Raw genomic sequence first — 26,305 nt, 5'->3', positions numbered from 1 at the left:
GCAGAAGAGAAAGCCAACAACTCCAGGTTACAACTAATCTGGCCTTTGAGTTTCAGGCTCTTCACAATCTTGACATGATTTGCATTGTTCAGTTTCTGCTATTAGGTTTGAAGAGCATCTGATGATCTGAGAGGCTTGTGACTATAGGAGGGTAAAGCAGGAAAGCATAATAGTTCTTTGAAGCTACAGTGGCCAAGTAGGTCATTATGTACACAAAAGAAATGTTGAAAAAGCCAGCTTCTAATTTTTCATTGAAGTCATAAAGGACAGAAGGGAGATGCATAGAGAAGGGAGATGCTGCTCTTAGCCTTGATGAGAAAAACTTCCTTGAGAAGAGTTGCACTTCTAGCTCATTCACATTTGACATGAGATGACCAGTCATTCAGCAGTCACATGAAGAAGGGGCATGAACTTTGTATGTGCTCTTGGGACTTATGAACATCCTCATCACCACAAAGAAGCCACAGGCATTACCCAACATGCATTCACAGATTTTCCAGCGTAAGTAATTGCTCTTCCCTGACGTCAGCTGTCTTTCTTTGAGAATCTTCCCCTGCCCCTTACAACATTTTGGACAGGAAGATGGACATTCTACATTCAGTTGCACTACATGTCAGATTATTAGAGCTGTTTCAAGAAGATGCGGTTACTGAAACTGTGCAAGAACACCAGACATCACCCTCAGGAAAACCACTAATTAAACATGATCAGGCAAGCACATGGCTAAGAAAGAGAAAATGCATGTCCTGGAACAGTGTGGCTGTGATATGATTTGAAATCACAGTCAAAAGAGAGAGGAAAGAGGCGAAGTGAGGGTGAACTGCTAACGAGATAGGAGGTCATCAAGGATATGGTAGCTTTTCTACAGGAAGAGATGGCTCTGTGGGAACAGGGAATATCATGGAGCCAGCCAACCCACAGGGCATGCCAAGACCTAGAGAGTGGGAAGCTGCAGCTGATGTGACAGAAATGCTGTCAAAAACCAGTATGAACAGCCTAAGGATGTACGGCAGGAAAGGACTGTGTCAACAGTCTGAGGCTGGAAAGCTTGGGCACACACATCACACTGACAGTCCCATCCCCACATGTAAGTTATTTACATGAATTCCAGACCCTTGGTCATCTAACAAAGGCATCAGATGGTTTTCTGTAGCCCAAACAATTTCAAACAACATATCAGTGCACAAAGGATTTAGGTACAGGGCTTTCCCCTAAACTCGAAGTTGAATCCAGGAATGAGAATCCTTTCTCAACTGACCTCAGATTAGGAAGCTGCTAAGGGGCTTTTGAGCTTTGCCTGCACATTACTTGCTCTGTTTTGCAGAAAGTGTAATAAAACCAGCTGCGCTTGATGCTCAACATATGACTTAATCCATGCAGTTCCACTCTCCGCTTTTTTTGGGAACAAGGCCATTTTACAGAGTTATGGTCCTCTTCACCACGGGCTGCCACTCCTGCCACAGCACTGCCACTCACCAAGCCTTCAGTGAGGCCTGCATGGAACTAAAGGACTGCAGGGTGAATCAGGTCTGATAGGGTCCAGAAAAAAAAAACAGTATTAGTTTCTTCTTTAATCTTAAAAAAGTCTCTTAGAAGCCAAACTCATTTTGGAAGAGCTAAAAGGGAAGCAAACAACAATATGGGAGTGGGAACCAGACAGCTCAAAGAAGGACAAGGAAGGAAGAGAACTAGAGAGAATGGGGCACTATTCCCTTATTCATTGCTTTTCTGTAGAACCTCCGAAGTTAGAACCACTAACTTAAAATTGACAATCAGTACCTCACAGCACCTGGCTCCTTACACAGGGAAGTTTTATGGAGTACCCAAGAGGCTGTTTTAGAACCTGAGGTGGTTTCATTCATTTTACAGAAATATATTAATCTCCCCTCCTTAAACTCAATGTGCTAAGTAGTTCTGATCAGGAAGCAGATTTGTAATGCTAATAATCCTGCAGTTCCTTTGATGTGATCCCAATCTAGTAATTGAACCTGTTAAAAGTCACAGAAAATACTTGGCAATCATTGAGCTCAATTAAATCATTGCATTTGTATTTTCAAATGCTTTTAAAGTAACAAACAGAACAAGGGAAGCAAGCTTCCTGACACATGCTGCAGAGAAAAACAAAACAAAACCAAACAAAAAACCTCCTGTACTTTTAACCTGGACCCATTGAGTTTTCATTTATAACCTTCCCAAGGAGAGCTACAGGCATCACCACACCCAGACAGGATCTCTGTCCCAGAAAGCCTTAAAATTAGCCATCCCGGATAAGTTCATATGTACCAGATACATTGTATAAGTATCAGGGTATCAGCAGATGAAACACCTTTCAGTGGCTGGGGATGTTAAAAAAAAACCAAAAATGTGTTTTATTCAAGTACTGTATTCAAGATTAAATCTATTATTTTAGTAGGAGGGGAGGAAGATGGGGAAAGACATTTGGTCCAACTATAGTTTGATGTAAGCATGTTTAATGTAATTGCCTGGATTATTTTCCCCCTTTACAAGCATGATTTTCTTTCTTTTTTTTTTTTTTTTTTAATTTACAAAACTACAAATTGGTCGATTAAAGCAGAATTTGAGAATGTGTATGAAAAAGAAAACATTTAAAAAATCAAATTACAAGGATAACTTATGAAAGGAATGACTACAAATAGATTTCAGGTGAAAATGGAGGAAAATTTCAGTCTTACTAGAAAAGAAAAGCAAACCAGTCTTGGTGGGAGCTCAAGCATATGATAAGAGTAAACATATGGAACCAAAACTATCAAATAGGAAGCTAGGAGAAGCAAGGTGCTGTAGGGATGGGAATGATCTAGTAGTACAGAGTGAAGAAGATCCTGGAAAGTTGGAATCCACTCCTAGCATACTGTAAGGTTTGGCTACTCCACCCTTTTTGAGTGTTTCTCCATTCTTAAAATTGAATGTTATTTATTTATCCTTGGAAAGAAAATAATTCAAAACAAAAACAAGATAGTAATTACTAGCAATTTTGAAAGTTACAAACCCTTCTTGCAGAGAGACACCATAAAAAGGTCATAAGTACTGTAATAATTAATTGTGAATGTCTACTTAATTAAGTATATTTGTTTGCTACCTGGACTCTTGTTTTGCACTGTGATCTTTAGTGTGAACTGCTGCTCATACACACAGTCCAGTGAAATTTAAGGAGCACCATCTGGGTAAAAACACACACCGAGTAAAGCTATAAATAGATCAAGCAAGTTCATTGCATCCATGGTACATGCTTGCTTGAGTATTTTCAGCATGAGGGCCTACACGTAAAACTAATCTCTCCTTTTCCTACAAGGAACCTTGTCTTTTTAACACTTCTTGTTCGAAGTGTTAAAAATCCACTTCTAACAGGATTTTTAATTTCATATCTGAGCTTACCAGGGAGTCCACATACCCAGACGGAGAAGAACACAGAGATCACTCTCTGACTCATTTCTAATTAAACAGTTGGAACAATATAGGAACATTAATCTTGTTTTTGTTATTAGAAACATAGAAACTCTTCTCCAGATGGAATCTCTTGCTTTTAGTATTATAAAAAGCTGACAAATAGAAGGCAAATTCCTGTCCCCACTCTGTTACACCTATGCACGTACAAGTTGCAGGATTGCATTATGAATTGTCTGTATCAAACATATAATACATTTCAAAACAGCATATTTTATTTACATTTCAGAACAACAAATTTTATTTGCATTATAATACCTGAAAGGACTTGGTATTGGCTGAGACAATTTGTTTTCCCTACCTCTCTCCTGAATCTCCCCCAAATCAGAGAAGCATACAGAAGAGGGGTTTCTTGGAACTATCTAAACTTTTTTAAAAGCTCTATTTTTTCTTTTTTTTCCCACATCTGGCAGAACTGCAATTGAATCACAAAGCAAACCAGCAAAAGTACTACCACCATGCATGTACAGATCAAAAATAGGGCTGTTTTTGTCACCATAGATCATTCCTGGCCAAATAATGATATGGGATCTCTACATCCTTGGCTCTTTTGTGAGTTTGATACTAGGTGTGGGTTACCTGCTGTAGCTGCTCTCCCTGGAGTAGGTTACCATTTTTTTAGATACATGTATGTGAATAAGGACACACAGGCAAAGGATTCATGCTATCTACCCCTAAATAAAGATATTTACGCCTACGTGGGAGTGATATGCATAAATGGGTCCAAATCTGCTTTAAACAGGCAGAGTCCTTCCTCTACTTTTACAAGAACACGGCAATGCAGAAATAAATTCAGAACTAAATTCCTCTTCAGTCAGAAATACATTCCTCTTAGCACATGCTTCTCAGGCAAATTCATAATGCTCTGCTGACGCTTAGTGCGTGTTGCACGTGTTCAAATATATACAACAAAGCTTTTGTCAGAGTTACCTGTCGATATTTTCAGGCTCCACCGAAGGGAACATTTTTGCCCATACTACATTTTGTACAGCTGTGACTGATTTTGTATGGTTGATTATATGGTATTCCTCATTTCTCTCTGAGATTTAGGCATGCTTTGAGGATGATGAAAACAAAAGCACTCAACATAATGCTGATACCACAATACACTGCTAATTAGATTCTTTCGTTTTAAATCACAAATGAATACCCATGCAGATCTTTTTACAGTACCTGCTGATTATAAGAGTTTTCCATGCTGGATCTATCTGCAATAGATAAGGCAAAGGCTATATTTCCCTACTGAAATCTCATTATCTGAACATGTACTGCAGCCAGAAGATTCAGAGTTTGAATGGGAATTTCATAACTATTTAAATGACTTGAAATTCTTGAAAAAAGAATTTTATATGAAACATTTCAGATTTAAGATCTTCAGAAATTAAATCTTGCCCCAAACGTAGCAAGTTTTAGTACACAAGAAAGAGCTGAAGATGTCAAGGGATGTACTTAAGTGGCACAGTTGATTCCAAAGCAAGGTTTGGTTTAGGCCAATTTTCAATGGTAGCTTCTAGTTATTCCCTGAATATTGAACTCACATCTTGCATCATGCAGTTTCAGATACTTACATGCTATTTCACATGCCTGTTTCCTCTCCCCTTAAAAAACCCCAAACCAAACCAACAAACCCCCCCCCCCCCAAAAATGACAAATCAAACCAAAAAAAACCCAAAAAACCAAAAAAAACCCAAACCAACCAAACAAACAAACAAAAAAAACCAACAAAAAACCACCAAAACCAAAACACCTAACAAAACCCAACAACAAACAAAACGCACATTCCCAGGGAGGAATGCCAGTCATAACTACTGAAAATTTTCTTCTGCTGGTAATATTAGCGTTGCTCATGTATTTTTGTATTTGGATAGCATCAGAGACAAATTCAGCCCATAGAGAGAGGACATGAAAGGCAGGTAATTCTATTTACCTTGGTTCTTGTATGACAGCTTATGTTCTCTCTCCTCGTTTACTTTTCTGCCTGATGACTCAGTGTCTGTTTATGAGCAGATCAAAACTACAAGCTGAAATCATGAACTTCAGCTACCCTTGTTATTTCCATGCTCAATCACCTATCTGAATCCCTCCTTTGATTTCTCATACTTGTATGTAATTGTAACATTTCTGTTAAGCCATGCTGTGCATTTGATATTTCTGTCTGAATTTAGCCTCTTAAAATTAATCTGGATCAAGGAGATCAAAAGGCAAGATGTCTTCAGGATACAGCAGTGCCTCTAGTGAGTGAGAGACAGTGATTCATTAGCAACAACCTTGATTAGCAGAGAATTTCATTGTAATATGGCACGCTGAAGGCTTACAGAGAGGTTAAACAGTTAAAGATTTCCAAAATGATGGTGTAGTGAAAATCTGAAAACAGCCTGTTTGCACTACAAAACATCATTCAGTAACTTGTAATCAGCCTCTGCAAAAGAGAGAGCGATCTGAAGTATGTTAGAGAGCCCAAACGAGATTAACGTAGCAGTGGTTTTGAAAATCCCACAAGCTCTCGAAACAGAATGGCATCACCCAAAACACAATATGCATGTCAGGATGAAGGCACTGAAATCACCATGTGATATTGCCTACACTGCAGTCTCTTCAGCTCAATGGTATTTCTAGAAAACTTATGGAAAAAAAGAGAAAAAAAAAGATCACCAACCGGCCATGTATTTCAAGATCTAATAACTAACAAACCTCTGTATGGAACAAATTCAGCCCACATTAAATGCCATCTTGGTCAGACAGGGAGCAGTTTAGAAATGACCTCTGCTAGGCTTAATGTGGGTAGATGTTGTCTCTGTAACTATTTCTATGACAACTGTCCACATTTATTTGGTATGTAGATGGATGGCATATCACACAGATTCCACTCCTTCACTGGAGACAGCGAATGCTAATTTTGAGCATTCTCTTAACAACCACCACGGAAGCACTTCCCTCGTGATGAGGCTGTCATCACTGCCATTCCTTCTTAGTATACCAGTTAGTGAAGAAAGGTGTGAAAGCCATATTGCTCTCTCTCTCTCTCAAAATTTAGAGCAGGTATTTTTGCAGTGCATCCAGCCAGTACCTGCTGGAGATTCTGGAGATGTTATCTCGACTATGACTTTTGTCAGCCAGCACCCTCACTCCCTGGCCTTGGAGACAAGCTAGCAGGGATGTGCATCTTTCACACCAAGCTTCTCAGCCCCTTCCTAACACAGCTCTAACAGTACCACAACACCCAATTCCTTTCATTTCACACAAAAGCCGTAAGCCTTGCAGGAACCAAATTTTAGCTGTCAGGAGATTTCAGAAAAAAAAAAAAAAGTTTTGAAGCCCACTGTAAGAAATACATGTAAGATAGGACCTATTATTCTCAAGCTCTTCAAAAGGCAAGAAAATTAACTTCTCCCTATATCATAAATGTAACAATGACTACACATTTTATACATTCACTTGAGGCCAGATGGACCCTTTGTTGAATGTGCTGGAGAACTCAATGCCAGTTAACATTTACAGGCCCAAGGCACTCACCCATCATTTCATGCAATTACAGAATTATCTTAATGAAGTTCTGGTGTCGTCTGATGTTTTGCTTGAATCCAACATATGTGTACAATTCATATGAAATGCTGACTGCTGATACTTCATTGCCAATGCTGGTGAAAGCCTGGTATTAGGTTTCTTGGTGGCTCTTCTGTACTTGACAAAGTGTTAAATACTACGAGGGTAGCAGAAGATACAAATGAGTTCAGGTATTCATTTTCCTGATTTAACTATTTGGCAATGAAATCCTTAGGTTGATTTGCCATTGACTTCAGCATGGTTAGGATTTCAGAAGTAAGGTTACAAATCAGTGGCATAGGTAAGAGCATTTCTGGAAATCAGCAATTTCAGAATGCTTTTTCTAAAGGAAAGATTTGGGAGTTGGAATTTACAGGACAGTTACTGGAATTCTTTTCATAACATGCAAAAGCATAATTAAATTAAATGGGAACTTTGGAGACCCTTAAATAGTGACTGACCTGAAAGTTCAGAAATCAGCACCTGAGCTGGTCTGACAGCAGAGTGCATATGGCAAGTACGGCCTGTGAAAAGTCAGCCAAGAGCCCTGTCTAATCCCAGTGCTCCATGTATGAGCAACTGAGATTAGAATACTGCTGCTGGAGATGTTTTTCCTATGAACTTCTTGTGACTTTTCCAGTCATTCATGTGCTTCTTCAAAGTAGCTATAAAAGTGGACCTAAAATTCACCCACCTAATTAAAACCTCATACATTCTTTTAGTCTTCATGCTACCAAGTCTGCACAGGGCAGTACCCTTTCTCAAAAAAAAAAAAAGGTACAATCTCTTCACTGCTAGAGCCTGGAGGTGCTTACATTCTGTCAGTATTATCCATTTCAGTGATAGGTACATTGCCTTTATTAAAGATGGAAACCAATATGCTGACTTAATATTGTGCACTTTATGAATAAAGACTTAATGCATTCTCAGATCCTGAAACTCTTGCCAACCAATGGAGATAACTGCTGGATAACAGCATAATCATCAGGTTTATTTATAAATTAATCAAACCTGCAATAATTCACTGATGGATGAATTCCAATTCTGTTTTATTAAACAAGAAGATACAGGAGAAGGCAAAGTACAGCCCAGGCCTGTGAATACAGATACTCATCATCTCCACTTGCAAGGCAGGCCATTCACATTATGGATTATGTAACATCTTTGAGGCTTGTGGTGATAAATACAGATTTGCAAAGCACTCAAGACACTAAGGAGCCACCTCAGGTATTCATTAGCACTTGTGTATCCTACATTAACATTTGCCTCTAGCAAGTCTTTCTGTGAAGTTAACACAGTTGTTGTGGGGCACCCATATGTATTTAAAGGTTATTAGAAGTAATAATTGGATTATTTCCAGGAAGAGTCCTTTAACTATATATGGCAGTTAGCTTTTTAGGAATGTCTAAAGGAGGAACATCTGTTAATTTTACACTTCCCTCCTCCTTGGTTACAGTTTCCCATCATCTCAACATAACCCAAACAACTGTCTAAATGGCTAAAAGTTCTATCCAAAACTGATATGTACCACTGGGAACATTAAGGAAACCATTAAGGAATTTCTCAAAGCAAAATGAAGTTGACAGACTGATAAGGCCACAGGGAAGAGATGCAAAATTTTATCTATTGAACCAAAACTGCAAAACATTACAATAATTTTTCCCAAACTGGAATGGGTGTAAAGTAAGGAGCTGGTGCTGTGTGATTTGCCTGAGATATACTTGTATTTCCAATTTAGGCAACTCCCTGATTAGCAAAGAAATGCTGTGTGGCTATTCTGAGTAACATTAACTCCTCTAGTCACCTAGCAAGTACAAACGACTGGTTGATACACATCTTTAAGCCATCTGCAAATAACTAAGCAGCTGTACATGTTTCCCACAGCTGTGATTGCTCCTCTGCTTGCACTGGTGATAAATACCAAATAAAACACAGTGGAGAACAGACAGGAGCTGGGTTGGATGGAAGGGATGGAAGGGGCACAGTGTTCAGTGGAAGCTGAGAGACACCTTTGCTTCGTATTGTGATGCAGACATGGCTGATAACCCGGAAAGCAGAAGCCAAACTACATGAACAAAGGAAAAATAATTAAATAATCTCTTTTAATTGGTATTCAATAAGCACCATCTTAATGACATATATAAAGTATATGTATCTTATTTTTACAATTTCAAATAAAAGTGCTTACTGTACGGATATCGAGTATTCACAGTGCTATAGGAGGGCATAAGCTTCACCTGAGAAGACCACACTAATATTCTTAGTAATAAGCCTCTGGGCTATGCTAGACACTTCTACATCTTTCACAGATGGCATTTCCTCACAGAACCACTTTCAGTGACATTTAGTCAAGGTGCTCAACTTCTAGTCCGTTCTCAGCAAGAACTAAATGTGAGCTTAACTATAACTATTTGTGCAAACATTTTCCTCAACCGGGCCGTGAAGTGTTCTCCAAATTAGAAATAATTTAAAAATACCCTCTACTGAGTTTTATGATAGCCAAATCACTAGCTTACTAATGTGAGAACACAGTGGTTTTTAAGTATTGGTCTCATTTGCAAGGAAGAGATTTTAGGAGTTGCTGTATTAGTCCAGATAAGATCCCATTAAAATTGCCCCCCTGCTATCATTACTACCAAGGAGACTATTGCTTTACATATGCACAGTAGCTCCTGTTTTGTGGGCTAATCCACAACCCATTTGGTACTGAGAGCCAAAGATAACAGCTTTGTGATAGAATTTGCAGAGTTGTCTTTGCATTGGCAAAAAATATTCCTGGTTAGTGGCCAGAATATGGAAAGACAACAGTAATAATTGTGCTAATTCAACACAGCATTGGTTAAGAACTAAGAACAGATGCTACACTTCAAGTGTACAAGGTACTCAACAGGAAATAATTTCCACAAAAAATTCAGTGCTTGCTTTGTTATTTTCTGTAAGTCTAACAGCAGAATGATGGTTACATAAATTAGTTAATGGGAATGAAGCTCTTAATTATTGCAGAAAGAAGTGATGTCATGCATATTTAGAAACCAGATAACACCAATTCTCTGGCACCAAAAATTTATTTGCACTACCAACCATTAGAAGCCATATTTTAGAAACAGTTATGCAGTCATATTTTTGTTTTAAAAATTGTCTGTGAGCTCTTATACCTTGCATCTCAATAAGTTCTGGTCATTAGACCAGGATAGAAAAAAAAAGTGAGAAAAAAAAAGGCTGTACGGGTATACAGTAAAGAAAAGAGACTGTTTCTAGATGGAAAAAAATACACAAACCCCCACTAACATTGAAAAAATAATTCTCCTGTGTATCTTCTTAAGCAGGGGTCAGTAAGTCAGCAGAGTCAAGATGACAGATGAGCTTCCTGAAGAAGCACTGTGCCCTAGGGGATCCCAGCTGCCTTAGACAGAGCTCATGGCTTTCACCGGCAGTTAAGCTGTTTGGTGACTTTCCCTGTCTAATTCACCTGTGGATCCAGCTGGGCAGCACTCTGGGAGCAATGCAACCCACCATTCCCAAACATGCAAAACTGCTAAATGCAAAGAGAGAAAAACATACAAGCTCAAACTGGAGCCGACCAAGAACCTCATCATCTCAAGGAATGATCTCATCACCTGTAAAGGCAGCAAGGAAGGACTGGGACAAACAGCAGTGAGGCAGCAAACAAGAAAATGCCAAATATCATGACACTGGGTGCCAGTGAGAAATGGGAGTCAGTGCAGAACCAAAATGAGGTTTAAGATATATGGACTAGTCAAAGACATTTCACAGTCTCTGAGAGGAAGACTTCCCACATGATGGGGAGACCACAGGGGTCACCACCTAATATGATGGCTTTTACTTTCTCATCAACATGAATTGACCTCTCCAGGATTCAGGTTCATCCATGTGACTTTCATCTAATGGCTATTCCAGCTGTTTCTCTGACAAAGTGAATGACGGTACCATCATGTTTTCAACTATGTTTTGAACTATTTCATCCTCACCTGTAGATAGCTTTGCTGCTCTAGGTTGCGTTCCATCACAATATCTCCTTGTGCTGGCATTCAACAGTTAAATTAAAGTTTTAGAAGAAAAAGGCTTTCACATCTCTCACGCTGCAAGACAAACTTCAGCAAATGGTTGGTTGCTGGAGGCTTATAGACACCTCTCTGCATTTGCTAGCTGTCTTCAGACACAAAAAATAGAAGTGGCTCAGACTGTTTTTATTGGAAGTCTCTTTTCTTGCAGTTTCCTCCCTATCAGCAACAGCCACAAAGAAATACCAAGCTGACATTGGTTCATCACTGTTACCCAGCTAAGGGCTTTGCAGAGATTCTGTTGTGAAAAGCTGATCCTTCACTCCATAGGGTTTATCTCTGCCCATCATACAGTGCTTCTGCGAGAGCAGTTTTGCATCTCCAAGTGTGGAAAAGAGCTGGGTGGTAGTTCCAGAGAAGTATCCTAAAACCATAAGAATTACTATGAACACCTTCTCTAACCTTCCTTGTAAAAATACCACCATCATTTCCCCAGAGAATGGGGTATTTTTACCAGGATTTGGCATTTAGAGAGCTATCCAGTCCCATGCAAATAACAGTAAGGTATGGGCAATAATTTAGGAAACTGCATCACACTACAAGCCTGAATTTATTTCACTTGCATTGACAGCTACTGATCCCTGTTACGCCCTTGTCTGTGAGAGCAATCTTTACCTCACACTGAGTATCATTCCCATGTGTATCAAGACACAGTGCTGAAATCTGCTAGTAAAGACAAGCAGTAAGGGCTAAAGACCCTACACAGCTTAGGGACTGCACTGTCGGAAGACAGAAAGCTGCTGTCACTGCAAACCTCAGGTCAGTACCTTTAAATAATCCTGATGATGATGAGATGTATGCATAGATTCCCAGAGGAAAGTGAGTCGGGAAAAAGTCAGGTCTGTGCTCTGGAAGGGAGGTGGTATCTAAAGCTGGTAGAAGCTGGTTAAAATGTCATATATCATCAAAAAAAGGAAAAGAAAAACCAAACTGCTTCTGAAAATGAAATTCAGCCACATAAAATATTTACTAAAAGAAAATTTTTATTCAAAACAGACCTGCAAGACTTTTCCAGAGAGCAAAAACTTTCCAAAACAGTTTTCTGTTGAAAATCCATTTCACTACCTAAGAAAAACAGTTCTGATAAAAAATATTTCCCATCAGTTTTTCTAGCATCCAGTGTGCAGGGAAACTTCATCTTCTTCCATAAAAGCATGAAAGAGAGGAGACCATAATTTAGTCTTTTAAGAATTAATGAAAATGAGTGTTCAGCATAAACCCCTTTATACACAGCAAAAGTGCTATGCCTATCACTCTTCTGAGGACTTCCCAATTGCTGGTGTCCCACTCCTCTAAGCCCACCCTGAGCAGCAGACAGCAGATGCCCATTAAACCCAGAGTCAGTTGCAAAGGAAAAGCCACCAAAAGAGCATAATCCTGCTCTACTTCCTCTTACAGTCAATGCTTATACAAAGCAAATAGCCTTTGGCTCCTTCTGTCAACCTGGTAAGGAGCGGGCAGAAAGGACAAAAAATCAAAATAGTAGAGATGAAAAGCAGGTGCAAAATGCATAAAGGGAAAGGGAAGAAGGCAAGAAAAAAAAAAAGGGTGAGAAGTCCAAGGAAAAGATTCACTGGAAGCTGGGATAATAATTTAAAAAAACCCCAACAAACCCAAGGAGAGAAAAAATTAGGTAGAAAATAAAGAGGGTATAGGATTGAAGGAAATATAGGTAAGGCAAATACATCAAAGACAGCATTATAAAAAGACATAATGCATTTTACTCAGACAGCTCCTCATTTTCCAGCATAAGAAATTTTGATAAAGTGTTTAGTAAAGGTATGGATTTGATGGACAAGCAGATGGTACTTCAAACACATGGACACATAAAGAGCAAGAAGAGACCAGGCATAAAGATTACAGAGTCTTGCAAGAGCTGCCTCTATCAAGGAACATAATAATGTTTGGTAAAAATAGGAGACAATAAGCATATAATAAAAGCTTAAAAAGGCACAAGAGGGGAAAGCACTCTGTGCAAATATAAGAAGCAATCATGTACGTGTCTGCAGCATCAGACTGTCCTGTTTTAAAGACTGATGTATTTTTGAGTACAAACATAGACATGTACTAGAAATATGGCTGAGATTTAAGAGTCTCTGACACAGAGGTTTTTGAAAGGGCAAAGGAAAAGCAGAAATAATTTCTGTCTTCTAATAGAAGCTACTGAAATGGAAAAGGAAGAATAGGAACATTTTAGCTAGCATCACAGGATGTAAAACCAAAGAGATTTTTACTGATAGAGAACCGTTGCATGATTGGAAAATGCAAGAAATCTTTTATAGTGAAACTTGTTAGACACCCAGAGATTTGATCCTGAGGATCTGGAAATGCTCTGCCACTATGAGAATAACAATTAGGTGCAAAAGCTTTTCAAGTGCTCCACAAATCAATTTAACCAAAACAATAAAAACGTAGAGCTTATTGTGCTGGGTCTGAACCCAGGCAACCCACAACACATATTCAACTAATGCTGACATATTTTACAGCAATCTTAAGATTAGGCATATATGTTAATTAAAGATTAAACTACCCACTAGGGTCTCGAATCTATTCTGAACACTCTGGCTGTGTAATGGCACATTCAATGAAAAATAGCAGTGATCATGCTAAAAAAAAAAAAATTTTGGACAAGGACTGCAAAATGAAACAACAAATAGAGAAGCACAATTTAGTGATGTGAGATTTATAAAGCTGGAAGCCAGAGATTAATGTGATGTATAATTCCCTTAATAATATAATACACACATGTGGTGAGATATTCTTACAGTGACTAGCAAAAAAGAGAGGGCTTGTAAGGATAGACTAGAACAGTAAGAAGCAAACCAATGAGCATTTAAGAAGGGAGGAAGGCTAAGATTTGGAAGAAATTATGAGGAAGAATATGAGGAATCATTAAACCCATTTTAGTGACAAATGATGATGGTTCATAGACAAATATGTCAGTAGTAAGGGGCTGTCTTGGCAGAAAACCATACCAAAAAACTTGCTTTGTTAGGGAGCACCCCACTGCTGAGGTCCTCTCTCATGATAAAGGCTTACAACACCACGGAATACAAATTATTTTTAAAAAGCTATGACTCATTAAGTGTGCAGCACAAAGGAGCACTTGCCAGTCCTTATTCCATGTGTCCCTTGAGGAACTGCATTCCTGTGCAGATGTAATGTTTCCATCTATGTTTAAGAAGTATACAAGACATACTCAAGCCAGGACTCTGTGGAGTTACATGGCAACAATTTTTGTTTCTGGGGTTTGGGAACTAAAAAGATAATTTTTTTTTTCCTTCTAATTTTGCCTCAAACTGGAAATACCTTTCCAATTTCCAGCAGGACTATCCTGTACATAAACACAGTTAAACACATCAAATTCAAGACCAAAACTCTGATAGACTCTCAGGTCTAGCAGTATAATTGAATATCACTATGATTATACTGTCAGAGGCAAATGAACAGGCACTTCAGTTTATTGACACTATTTATTGGCCACTCTTGATAGGGAAAAGAAATGAACAATTATTTTTAAAAGCTATTATCTTCAAGTAGCACAGAATAGAGTATGCTAGCTTTTCATATTTCAGTGTGGAATAGCAATAAAACAGTTTAATTTTTTCGTAGTTTCCTTCACTTCTCCTCAGTTCAGTTTTCTTAGGTGTATTTCAAATAATTTATTGAAGAGAAGACAGAAAGTAAAGAATGCCCTTGATAAGCCTCTCCTGTAAAACACAGATGCATAGTATTGATGTTTCATAAGCAAACAATATTTACAACCTATCTATTAGAACTGGTGAATGAAGAGGTGTTTCTTCCATCCATTTTTGAACTAAAAAAACATTTTTTTCCAGCAGTTGGTAAGAAACCAATTCAGTAATTTTCATCGGTCTGAAGAATTACTTATACTAATGTGGCCAGTGCATCAGACAGTAGAGATACAGCTGGTAGATTTAATACAGTGTCTTTTTAAAGTTAAGGTTGCATCTAAGACAACCTTAGATGGTTGGGTTTTCTTTTCCAGGTAAGAGAAATTGTAGTTCTCAAGAGAATTACATTATGAGTTACATCCAAATGCACTCATGAAAAGTAGGATACTCTGAGGGGTCCTTGACCCCTGCTCATCCACATTCAGGATCCAGTCAAACCGTGCAGTGCCTGACCTGAGGCTGAACCATCCAGATTTCTTTTCCAGAGAAACCAAAACAGTAAGGAGTGAAATGAGGAGAGCAGTGGTCATAAACAAAGTCCAGGATCACATCCCACTGCAGAATAAAGACATAGCACAGTAAAGCCTGTTTGCAGACAACCAGTTGTGAAATATTTTGCCACTTCTTTCTTCCACAATTGCCATGTAACTCCCCTGTGACATACAATGGATACAGTTGGCTTTTAACCTTATCCTTCAGTTGCTGTGCCTCTGTGGAAGTTATGTGAATTTAATATTACTGCAAGGTATAGTATTCTAATTAACATCTTCGTACATTTTATATCTCTTGCCTCAGAACCATTCTCCTCACACAGACTGCATTTGTTTCTGAAGCACCACAAAATTCTCTCTTTTGCAAGATGCTAAGCAAAAAGCACTGTGATGGTAGAGGATGGAAACACTGTAGGAAGCAGCCCTGCATTAGTAAGGTGGCAGATTTCATGGACTACTCAGTCTTTTCCATATCTGATTTCTGTGAGTCAATGATTGTATTGTTCACTCCCTTCTGCACCAAAGGAGTCATCAAGTGACTGTTACTCAAATGTAGCTGAAAGGGCAGAAGTGGGACTTGTCTTGAAATTATTGCTGTTTCTGTGCAGGTTAGCTATGCAGAAATTATTGGGAAGTGGACAAGCTGTAGGGCTATCCCTTCATAAAGATTTAACTCTTCATCAGCCTGGCTTGTGGCGTACAGAGGCAGACATCACTTGAAACTCAGCCATCTCACATGACAGAGCACCATGAGCTCCATCAAACAAGTGCTGCACAATAATGGGTTCTTTTAGGCCCTTGCTTACATGAGAAAAGTAGAAAGTGTCCTCTTCTCTCACCAGCAAAAGACTCTTAAGAGTGCCAACACTGAACTAGTTAGTTTTCTCTCCCTTTTTGCTGAAAATGTTCCCATTCTCTGTCATGTGAAGGGAGGTAGCACAGAAATGTATCTTCATCAATTAGTGAGCTACACTAAGCCATAGACTGCCACAATATTCTAATAACCCAAGCTAAGATATACCATTTTAAAGACAAAATATGAATGGGACTAAGACAAACCACTGCTTTCTCAAAAGCAAGCCTTTCTCCTAAGGACTAAATACCAAAAGGAGTTGCTCCAGATTACCAGTCAGCAGTTAGTGTGGATGTGGATACAGTTTTGTTCCTGAGGAAGATTTTCTTCTTGCTGTGTCACTTCCTACTGCAGAGATCTGAAGACAGCACTTGTATGAATGTCACTGTATATAAATGTTGCAGATAACCAAAGCAGAAATCTAACTGCTTTTGCAATCAATAACCTTGAAGGATCAATGAAATCTTCAATGAATCAATGTTTCACCACTTTGTAGGGAAAGCTATACCTTGTTACTTGATCCAAAGCTCAGTGGACTCTCTCCTTCCAGTATCCGACTTCCCACTGTCTGCAGTGGGCTCTGAAGGAGACACAGGACCCAGCTGTGAGGCTGAGAGATGCAGGGCTCAACAAGATAAAAAATGTCTCATTAATGACAAAACTCAGTGCCCCAGCTGAAGTGGCTGTCCCAAGCAGTGCCAGGGACTAGTATTATTTTGTTGTTCTAGTCCTTGGGGATCAAATCAATTCCTTTCAATTCAGTTTAACCTGAACTAGTTACCTAACAGCACAAGTGCCCCCTCCACCTGGCACAGCTGAACACATGGGCAGTAAAGCAGTCTAGACCTCTTCAGAGCAGAACTAGCAGCAGAAGCATGACTCACGAGGGAATGCAGTGGGACAGCCTGTCAGCTAGAAATCCTGAATTTTGATAAACACAGATAACTAGATTTTCAAACACTGCAGAAAGCCAGGCCTACATGATGGATCCAGCAGCTCTTCTGAGTTCTTAAGGAGAGCAGTATTTCCCAGCAATGCCTCAATGGACAGGGCTCAAAGATGCACTAATTTCCATCCCCCTTTCCCACTGAGCTTCTATTAAGAATCAGTCTTGGGTGCCCAGAAAAGAAAAAAATTATGGCAGACTTTGGAAGGCTGAAATCTCCAGCACTCTGTTAATTCACACTTTTCCATACGTAAATTCAGTGAGAAGGCTCTCAGCACATTTTCCTCACTAGAATTCCAAATTCCAAAAAAGTTTAGGAAAACAATTGTTTTAATAATGAAACAAGTGCAGCTACAGTACTGAATTAAGTTTGTAAAGAGAGAAATCTTCAACTTTGGTTTTTAATTTGCACATCAGTACAAATCTACAGGGCAGGCCAAAGCCCAGCCTATTACCAACACATCTTAAAATATGTAAAAGGTAAGACTAGTCATTGATCAAGGAACAAAAAGCTGAGTACAAAGGAAGAGACTGTTATTGAGCTGAATGATTCCAGGTTGAGTCTGGCCCCCTTCGCAGCATGTGTGAAGGGACACATTTGAATTTGCAATGGGATGGCCATACCCTCCTCATGCAGTCTGGCACATACACTCACTGCACTTGAGGGCCAGAGAGGGAGGGGAGAAGTCAGAAACATCTTAGACCACTTATGAGACCCTTGTGTGTACAAGCCACTACAAAAAAAATGAGGCATCTGCCCATTACTGCAAAGGGTACGTCATAGGAGAGGCATGTGATTTAAAATTTGTGATGGAATGCACTGGAAAAGCAGAATATGGAGAATGCAACACTGCCTGACATATGTTCCTGCTGCAAAATACGTAGGATGCAATGTACTTCACATGTCAACAATATCCATTCTGTGAGATAATCTGATGCACCTCAGAATTCCAACTGAATCTTAGAAACTGTGTAGAATATTATAGATTTGATTTTTACCCACATATGAATCGTGTACAGTCACAGTTAACATTCCTTGCCTCAAGCACCTGACAGGTTCCCAAGTCAGAAATGGCCCATGTAGGTTCCCTCAAATATGAACTGTAGAGAAGAAAGTTCTCACCTTGAATTACCTTCTGGAAGGCTCTCTTACTGTCTCTATTCAGAGCTCAGAGGAAATGTTAGGATATAAGCTACAACAGGCAGTAAGACTACTGCAAATTAGTACTAAATTATTAAATGTAGACACAGTGGCTGGGGCCTTTCCAAACCTATATAATGGCTAATTTGGTCTGAGTAAGAAAAAACTTCAGTGAGAAACCCCAGCCAACACCATGGATTTCTTCTGGAGAAAAAAGAACATCCTCTATATTATTAGAGTACTTTTCTGCTAGGAAAGTTGATCTAGAAGAAATGCAAAGCACCTGAAATAGAAATTCTAGATGCTTTTTTTCCTTCTCTGGTTGGAGCCTACTTAGTCAAAATGCAAACAAAGTCATACTCACATGCCATCCTTCAAGCCAATAAAAATAAGGATGCCAGTTTGCACAGCCTATAGCAGATGATATACAAAATAAGGACATCCTAGCAGGAGAATCCCAAAGCTCCACATTTGTCGGGTCTCCTGCCCACCCAGGGACGCCAGATGTGGGGTTTCCAGCCCCGGATTGAGGTGACCCCAAAAGATGGAAAAGTCCCTCCTCCAACCCGTGCCTTCGAAGAAAGACTCAGTAGTCTTCTGTTGTCTGTTCTCAAGGTTGTTTATTGTTGGTTATCTAAAAGATTCTTCTCCTGAACTGCTGTGGCCCGTTCAGCAGCTCAGACAAAGGCACTCTGCCCTCCCAGGAGGCTGGTGCCATCTTTTATATCATATATTACATACTACATGTTTATACCTTTTCCCCAATGCCTACTATCTATATGGAATAGTGACTTTCTACTCTAAACCAATCTGTGAGTGCCAACACCACCAAAGACATGGAGGCTAGGAAGGAGAAAGAAAGAGGACAGGGCACACCCAAATCCCTCCATCTTAGAATCCCTGACCCCCATGTACAAAACTGGGACCCCTGCGTACAAGGCTTAAAACCCCCCTGTACAGCACTCAGAAATCCTTCCTTTCACTTCGTGATTACTTCTACTATGCTATCTAAACTTTTGTGTGTGGCTTGTAATTCTTCATGCAGAGTTGGTAATTTGCTCCACGGGCTAAGATCAAAACCCCACGTGTGTCTTTGGCTGCATGCCAGGGTCTCAGATGCTTTTGACCTGGGTCTGGAACATCCGAGAATGCCTGTGGGACATTCTGAGTTCCGACACACATTCCCTGTGAATTTAGATGTCATAACTCCACCTCATCCTTCTGGGTGTGCTAGCAGTGACCTCAGTACAAGCTCCCTGAAAGCAAAGTCTTTCGATGGGGTGACGGAACTGGTTCAAATTGCACACTTTGTGCTGTATGCTCTATAAATAAATCCTGAAGAGTCGTATTTTAAGATTTCCACAACAAGCTTTGATATAATACTACCCTGGTTTTGACTGGGGGTGGTGGGAGGGAGGTCTATGAAGCCTCCTTCAACTTCACACACAGTATCTTGCTACAGTTGCCTATAGATTTCAAAATCAGGAGGCACTACATGAGCAATGGGACATTGGCATGCACTGTAGCAGAAAACAGGAAATATAATTAAACATAGAGCCATGAGGTAAGTTCTTTGGCAAGAGAAAGAGTGCCTTGGGAAGAAAGTGGCAAGGGCAAAGCACTCTGAAATGGCAAAGTAAGCTGGTTGAGGCAGGGAATGAAGCACGGGGGTAGAGATGAAGAAGTGAGGGTGAGAGGAGCAGAAAAAGAAGCACAAAGAGGGAAAGTGACAATAAGAGAAAGAAGGCAAAGCATACAGAAGAGAAGAATGTACATAGGGGGAAAAAACTCTTAGGTGTAGTATTACTCTTAAAAGTTATTTAGTAAGGGCAGAAGCCACTTTGTTATGCAACAGGATACACTTTTCTGAATAGGAAGGGATCGTAAGCTTCTATGAAACCTCAAAAAAATAGAAAATAATAAGGAAGTAACATCATATTTCTTTTGACTTTAAAATTGCTTTTTAGGTCATATTTCACCCTTCCTTCTCAACCTCCAAGTATTTTCCAGGATGGAATTTTCTTCTCACTCCAGGATTTCGTGTGGGCAGAGCACTGCAGATGCTGCTGAACTCAGAAACCAAGAAACTGATTCATTTTTCCCTTGAATCTTGTGCTATCATTTAGACTGGGAGCAAACAAATGTCAAAGGCTCCAAGTTAGAAACTTGCAGCCACAATTTTACACAGCCTGACCATTGACTTTGTCCCAGAGTAACAGCATACCGGAGGGAGAGTAAAGTTCTGAATCCCTGCTAGATTGCTAAATTCCTAAGAATAATTATTTTTTTCTTCTGTTCCTTCAGACTTGTGGTCTAAAACTCCTTTTAGTTTTGACCATGCACAGAGGATAGGTTTTCTCTAATGTAAGCCCAACAACCATCATTCAACTTCACTGAACGAAAATCCTTAGAAGGAAGACAACTTCATCAAATCTAAGAGCAAAGTCCTTCAGTCTCACTGATCCTATTCCACAAGTCCAGATTAATTTCTGAAAATTTCTTTTCATTTCAGCCGCTGGTGCTGTACAAACCCACTGCTGGGTATCAATTCAGTACTTAGAAAGGATTCTCAGAACAAGTCCTGTGGAATCATATGACATAGAAGAAGCTGCTCCCAGGACAATTGATACTATGATCATGTTCTTTAAATCTGAGGCCACTTGCAGTAAAAAAGTTTCCTTCCCTACTTCATCTTAGACTTTAAAACAAAGCAAAGCTCTAACATTTTAAAAGGTTAGACACATTTTTTACTCCCACCGTGTCTTAATAAAACACCATTTGTGTGGGAAAACAGCTTAGTGCATACTTTAAAAACAGGCAAACCATTAATTAATCCAGCATGTTGGCAGTTTTAGAGAAACTTACTAGAGAAGAATAAACTATGCTGCATGTTAAGTTTTACAACAGCTTGAGCTTTACTTTGAGGGTGCATAAGTATGCCAAGCTCCTACTACTTTAAACTTCTTAGTATATAATCTGTGATACTTAAAGTAGCAAGAAGTATCATCTGAACAGCTGCTAAACCATGGGCAGGTTATAAAACATAGTTAGTTTTAGGAAGCTCAAGAGGTTAGGAGTTACTTGTCTCACAAAACCAACGGAAAACACTAAAAAAAGCCCCATCTTCCACCAACCCTACCAAAGAAACACTAATTTGCCCAATACAAATTAGTATTTAATCTCTGAAACAGGCTGGACACAAGAGGCTCCAAAATCACTGCTTTTGCATCAGCAGTATTTTAGCAGTATGCTTAGGCAACAAATTGCTTTTCAGCACATCCAAGCTAGCTAGTTTACTGTGGAAATGTAACATGTCATTAGAATAACATCCTGTTTTGCAGCATTTCTGTTATTTCAATTCATTGAAATAACAGAAATTTACCAGCATTTCAATTTACCCCAACTCTACTAAGATTCAACTGGCATGAAACAACTGGGCATGATTAGTTACTGGATGGAAACCAAACTGAGATTTTGCAATAGGTGGCATCTTATCTCCATGGCATAGGCAGCTGGTATAAAAGACAAGTTACCCTTGGCAGAAAACATTGTCCCTAAATATAAATCTGGTGAACTGTTTCTAAGACATTTCAGATCAAGCACTGGTACAAAAACAGTGAGGTTTTTTTTTTGTTTGTTTTTTGTTTTGTGAGCATAAGCCAGGGTTTAGGTTATTTTGAATGACTGGATTTAGACTGGGTTCTAGTTGACAAGCATATGTTGGGACCCGACTACCCATGTGCTGACACTGCAAGCACAAACTCCACCAGAACATTCACCTGGGAGAGTGAAACACTCCCCTCATCCCACTCCTGGACAACATATCTCATGTTCTCACCAAATCAGATACTCAACATTCCTACTTGATATCACAGCTTTTACATCATTGCAGCCAAGACTGTGGACACCGTGTTCTCTACTTTATTGCACCTCCTGACAAGCCTGCACCACAACACTGCAACTTTTCCTCTTCCGAAGCTCTCAATCACACTCGATCCCACACAACACCTGCCAGAGGACTCTCAGGACACAACGAAACAATGGTGCCCCACAGTGGGATCAGCGTCCCATTCCTCTGACTAGACCCAAACTTTGCATATCCCAAACTTTTCATCCCTCCTGGAGCACAGGCGTGCATTGCTATGGCTATATTAGCAGCACACCCATCCTTTGCCATGGCAGCATGGAGAGGAGCTCCATGGACCTCACGATGGGCACCCACCACCCAGCGATGCCCACAGCCCATCCTGCTCCCTGTCAGGAGGTGCGAGGACACCTTCCCGCAGTAGCTCCCACCTCAAGGATGAGGGAAGGGAGAGCGGGGAAAAGGGGGTCCATCCGCCTGCCCCCTCAGCACACCTCTGGGGGTGGCGTGGCTCACCTGCGTGGGGCATGGTGATGGTCTCGTTGGCGTTGCTGGAACCCACGTTATAGATGACGACGGCGGAGGCGTTCTGGGCGGCGGCGTGGCGGATCTTGTCCTTGTAGGTGCAGTTTCCCCGCGGGATCAGGGCCACCCAGCTCTTGCCCGGCGCCGGGGCGTTGAAGCGGGTGCCGGGGTCGCAGGCGTAGCGGTCGGCGGGCGAGGCGGAGAGTGCCACCTGCCCGCGGGCGTCCTGCTTGGGCGACTGCTCGCCGTAGCGTCCGCACTCGCTCTTCTCGCTGCGGAGCTCGGCGCTGCCGGCTGCCGGGTCGGCGTAGGTGATGTTGACGAAGGCCGTGTACCACTCCTCCTTCTCGGCCACGGTGAAGTCCAGGCACAGCAGATGCACGAAACAAAAGGACAGCAGCCATGTTGAGAGCGCCAGGCTGCGGCACGCTTGGATCACAGACATTGCCATCTTCATCTGCCGGCCCCCCCACCCTCCCGCCCGGCCGCCGCCGGTCCGTGTGTGCGTGCGCGCCCCGAGCCGCCGCTCCGAGCAGGGCGGCGCTGCTCCCGCCGGAGCCGAGCAGGACCAGCGAGCGGGGGAGGGGGCCCTCCCCTTTGCAGCCGCTGCCTAATTCATGTCGGGGCCGTTTGATTTCCTCCGGCTGGCCCCGTCTCTGCCTTCCCCTCTTCCTCCTCCCTCCTGCCCCTTCCTCCCCTCCCTCGCCCGGCTCGCACAGCTGCTTCCCCCGCTGCTGGCAGCGCGGCCGGGGAAGAGCGCGAAGGGGGCGGCGCGGCGCGGGGGGAGTTCCAGACGCGCACACGGCGGCGCAGTTCCCAGTGCCGCCTCGGCCGGGCCCGGCCCCACGGACGCGCTGCCGGCGGAGGGGGTTCCTGGAGGAGGGACTGCTGGCGGAGGGTCCGCGCTCCCCGGCCCTGTGGAGGGGCTCCCGGTGGAGGGGCTGCCGGCGGTGGGGGCTCCAGGCAGAGGGGCAGCGCCGCACGGCCCCGCGGAGTGGTTCCCGGCGGAGAGGGCTCCCGCTGGAGGGGCTCCTGGCAAAAGGGTTCCCGGCGGAGGGGTCTCCTGCCGAAGGGGCTTCTAGCGGAGGGGGCTTCTGCCAGAGGGGTTCCCGGCGGATGGGCTTCTGCCAGAGGGGTTCCAGCCAGAGGGGTTCCCGGCGGAGGAGGCTGCTGGCGGAGGGGCTCCTGGCAAAGGGGTTCCCAGCGGAGGGGGCTCCTGGCAGAGGGGCTCCCTCCGGAGGGGGAAGCGCCGGCGGCGGGAGCGGCGCGGCGGTGCCACCTGGCGGCGGCGTGGGAGCGGGGGGGCCGATCCCGGGGCCGCCCGTGCCGGGATCCGGGCATCTCCCGGGAGCGCAGCTCGGCACCTCCGAGCGCCCGCTTCAACTTCAGTTTTGCTCTGGCTATTCCACTTTTCCTGGCTGCTGCGGGAGACGCTAAGAACTTTGCGTATGTCAGTGTTACAGTGTAACGATGGCGCGCAGCTCAGATGGGTGGTGGCTTGTACAGAGGTTTTTAAGTACGCACCGAATACGTTTCCGGCTTGGGAAGGACAGGAGAGTTTACTAAAATTAAATGTGGCTGGCAGGAGCACAGAAAGCCTCAAAGAATGATGGAGCTGCTCTCTAGAGGCAGTTAAACGATGTGCTTAATTTTGGTTCGGTGAAAGCCCAGACTTGGGGATTTTCAGTGTATGAAACACTCCAAAAGAATTTTGGCCATGACTGACACCTTTCAAAAGGATCAAAACACAGCTGGACTCTATGTCTGTCTATACTAGTGCAAATGTGTGCCAAAATTCCACTTTTCTATCACTGGATTCAGTAACAAAAGAATGTCTTACATGATTTATAGGTAGTACCTATTGTAGCCCCTGTTAGTAAAACCTGCTGCTGGAAATACCGTTCACTTTCATTCAATGAGTGCCTGAGTATCTCACTCGTGTCAATATTTGCCTCTTTCCAGATTATGTTCATAGCTGGCCATGATCCAAACAAACAAGCCTTAACCATGTTTTATACACACACATGCTACTTTGAAAAAGTTAATTTCCTAAAGCTGAAAAAAGTGCATTTGGGAGGAAAATGTGAATAGGGAAATAGAGACGTTTACAGGGAAATATGGTAATTTACCAAGAAGTCTACCATTAGCAAGAGGAAAATTTTCCTTGAAAGCCCATTCTTGAAGAAGCAAAGTCAGCAAATGAGAAGAAAAAATTACTGCATAGAACTAACATTGAAATGCAAAAGTAGATGGCAATCAACATTAGTTACAAAGTGTTGAGATTTCATCAGGGAAGCAAAAGCCCTAAGGGGAAAATCCATGCCTGGAGGGGCTATGGGCTACAAAGCATTTGTATATTTAGAAATGTAAGGAGTATTATTAGAAGAGAAGGCTAAAAATATATATATATATTTAAAATATATATACTTCAGGATTGTATTTGGAAAGAATGAGAGGACATGTTTGCTAGATTATGGAGTCACAAAATAAGAAGTATCTTCTAAGAACATATGAAAAACAGCAGACCCGGAAAAATGGCACCTATGTACCAATAAAATACCAAAAGAATGGACAGAACTGAGAGAGTAACTATATTTCTAACACTTCAAGTAAATATTGGCATAACAGGAAAATCTTGAAAGATTTTGTGTTCAGTTTCCTGATAAGGTCCAGAAAAACTAATTACGGTGACCAGTTAGTTATAGACTGATTAGGCTGACATTAACCAACTTGAAGAAAAACAAGAGAGAAAAAAAATCCAATGTATGGACAAAGAGTTTTTATGGGAAGTGGCCTGCCAAGCAAATATGATTCATGTTTTTGTGAGGAAGTTAACAGTGTGGTTAGTGAAGTTACACAGCCACATCCATAACGGGTTTTTGACAAGTGTGCTATTCAATGATACATGACATTCTGATGACACTGTAACCTATTGGGGACCAGATAAGATGAACTTAGCTGAAACAGAATGTGCTTTAATGGAGCTTAATGTAAAAACACATCTCCAGGTGACAAAGTGCCAGCCTTTACTCTGCACATAAGGGAAGGGTGTGGGTGTCAGAGTTGGGAAGAATTGTCCTATATTCCTAGGGAAAAGGGGCCTAAAGAGAATACAGCTATCCCTAGATGTTTCAGAGGAGCAAACAAGTAGGAAATAGTAGATTTTTGCTCTGCTTGAAACACCAGTGAGACAAATGTTGAAAACTGTCCAGTTTTGGTATCTGCATTTTAAAAAGAGAAAGTTAAAAAATGAACCATAAAAATAATTTGAAGTAGTTCCTCTCCAGGGAGAATCTTCAGGTGCCCAATTTATTCAGCTTTTCAAGAAAAGAGGTGATGTGATTATATTGTGGAAGTACCATCACAGGGCTAAAAGGTAGAAGGTAAAAGGTAAGAAGGTATTAATAGGCTCTTTAAGCTAGAGGATAAAACATAACAGGAACCAAAGTTTAAACTAGACAGTGCAGCTCAGAGCAAAAGTAGCTGATTAAACAGTACCTGTCTACTGGAGAAAATTCAGAAGTGAGACGGTCCTGGGAAGTGAAAGACAATCTGCTCTTACATTCAAATTCAACAAACAAACACCGATCAAAAGCATGCTTCAAGTGTAAGATGTGACATTCTTCACAATTAATTTATAACCTAGTGGCCACTTCTCACCTTGAAAACACTCTTGAATAAAGAAACCAGAATACTTCATTA

General features: G+C 41.4%; 1 protein-coding gene across 1 annotated transcript in view; it reads right to left on the bottom strand.

Moving 5' to 3' along the window:
• RNF150 (ring finger protein 150) overlaps positions 1-23,096 on the bottom strand; it is a 111,333-nt gene extending 88,237 nt beyond the window's left edge. The window contains exon 1 of the mRNA XM_038134553.1: positions 22,595-23,096. Coding sequence (XP_037990481.1) covers positions 22,595-23,060 — 466 coding nt within the window. The 5' untranslated portion in view covers positions 23,061-23,096. The remainder of the gene's footprint in view (positions 1-22,594) is intronic.
• Between the last annotated feature and the right edge of the window lie 3,209 nt (positions 23,097-26,305).

This window comes from Motacilla alba, chromosome 4 (assembly GCF_015832195.1).
Source record: "Motacilla alba alba isolate MOTALB_02 chromosome 4, Motacilla_alba_V1.0_pri, whole genome shotgun sequence".
NCBI classification, from domain to species: domain Eukaryota; kingdom Metazoa; phylum Chordata; class Aves; order Passeriformes; family Motacillidae; genus Motacilla; species Motacilla alba.
The sequence above is the reverse complement of the archived record's forward strand: the minus strand, read 5'-3'. Positions and strand labels throughout refer to the sequence as shown.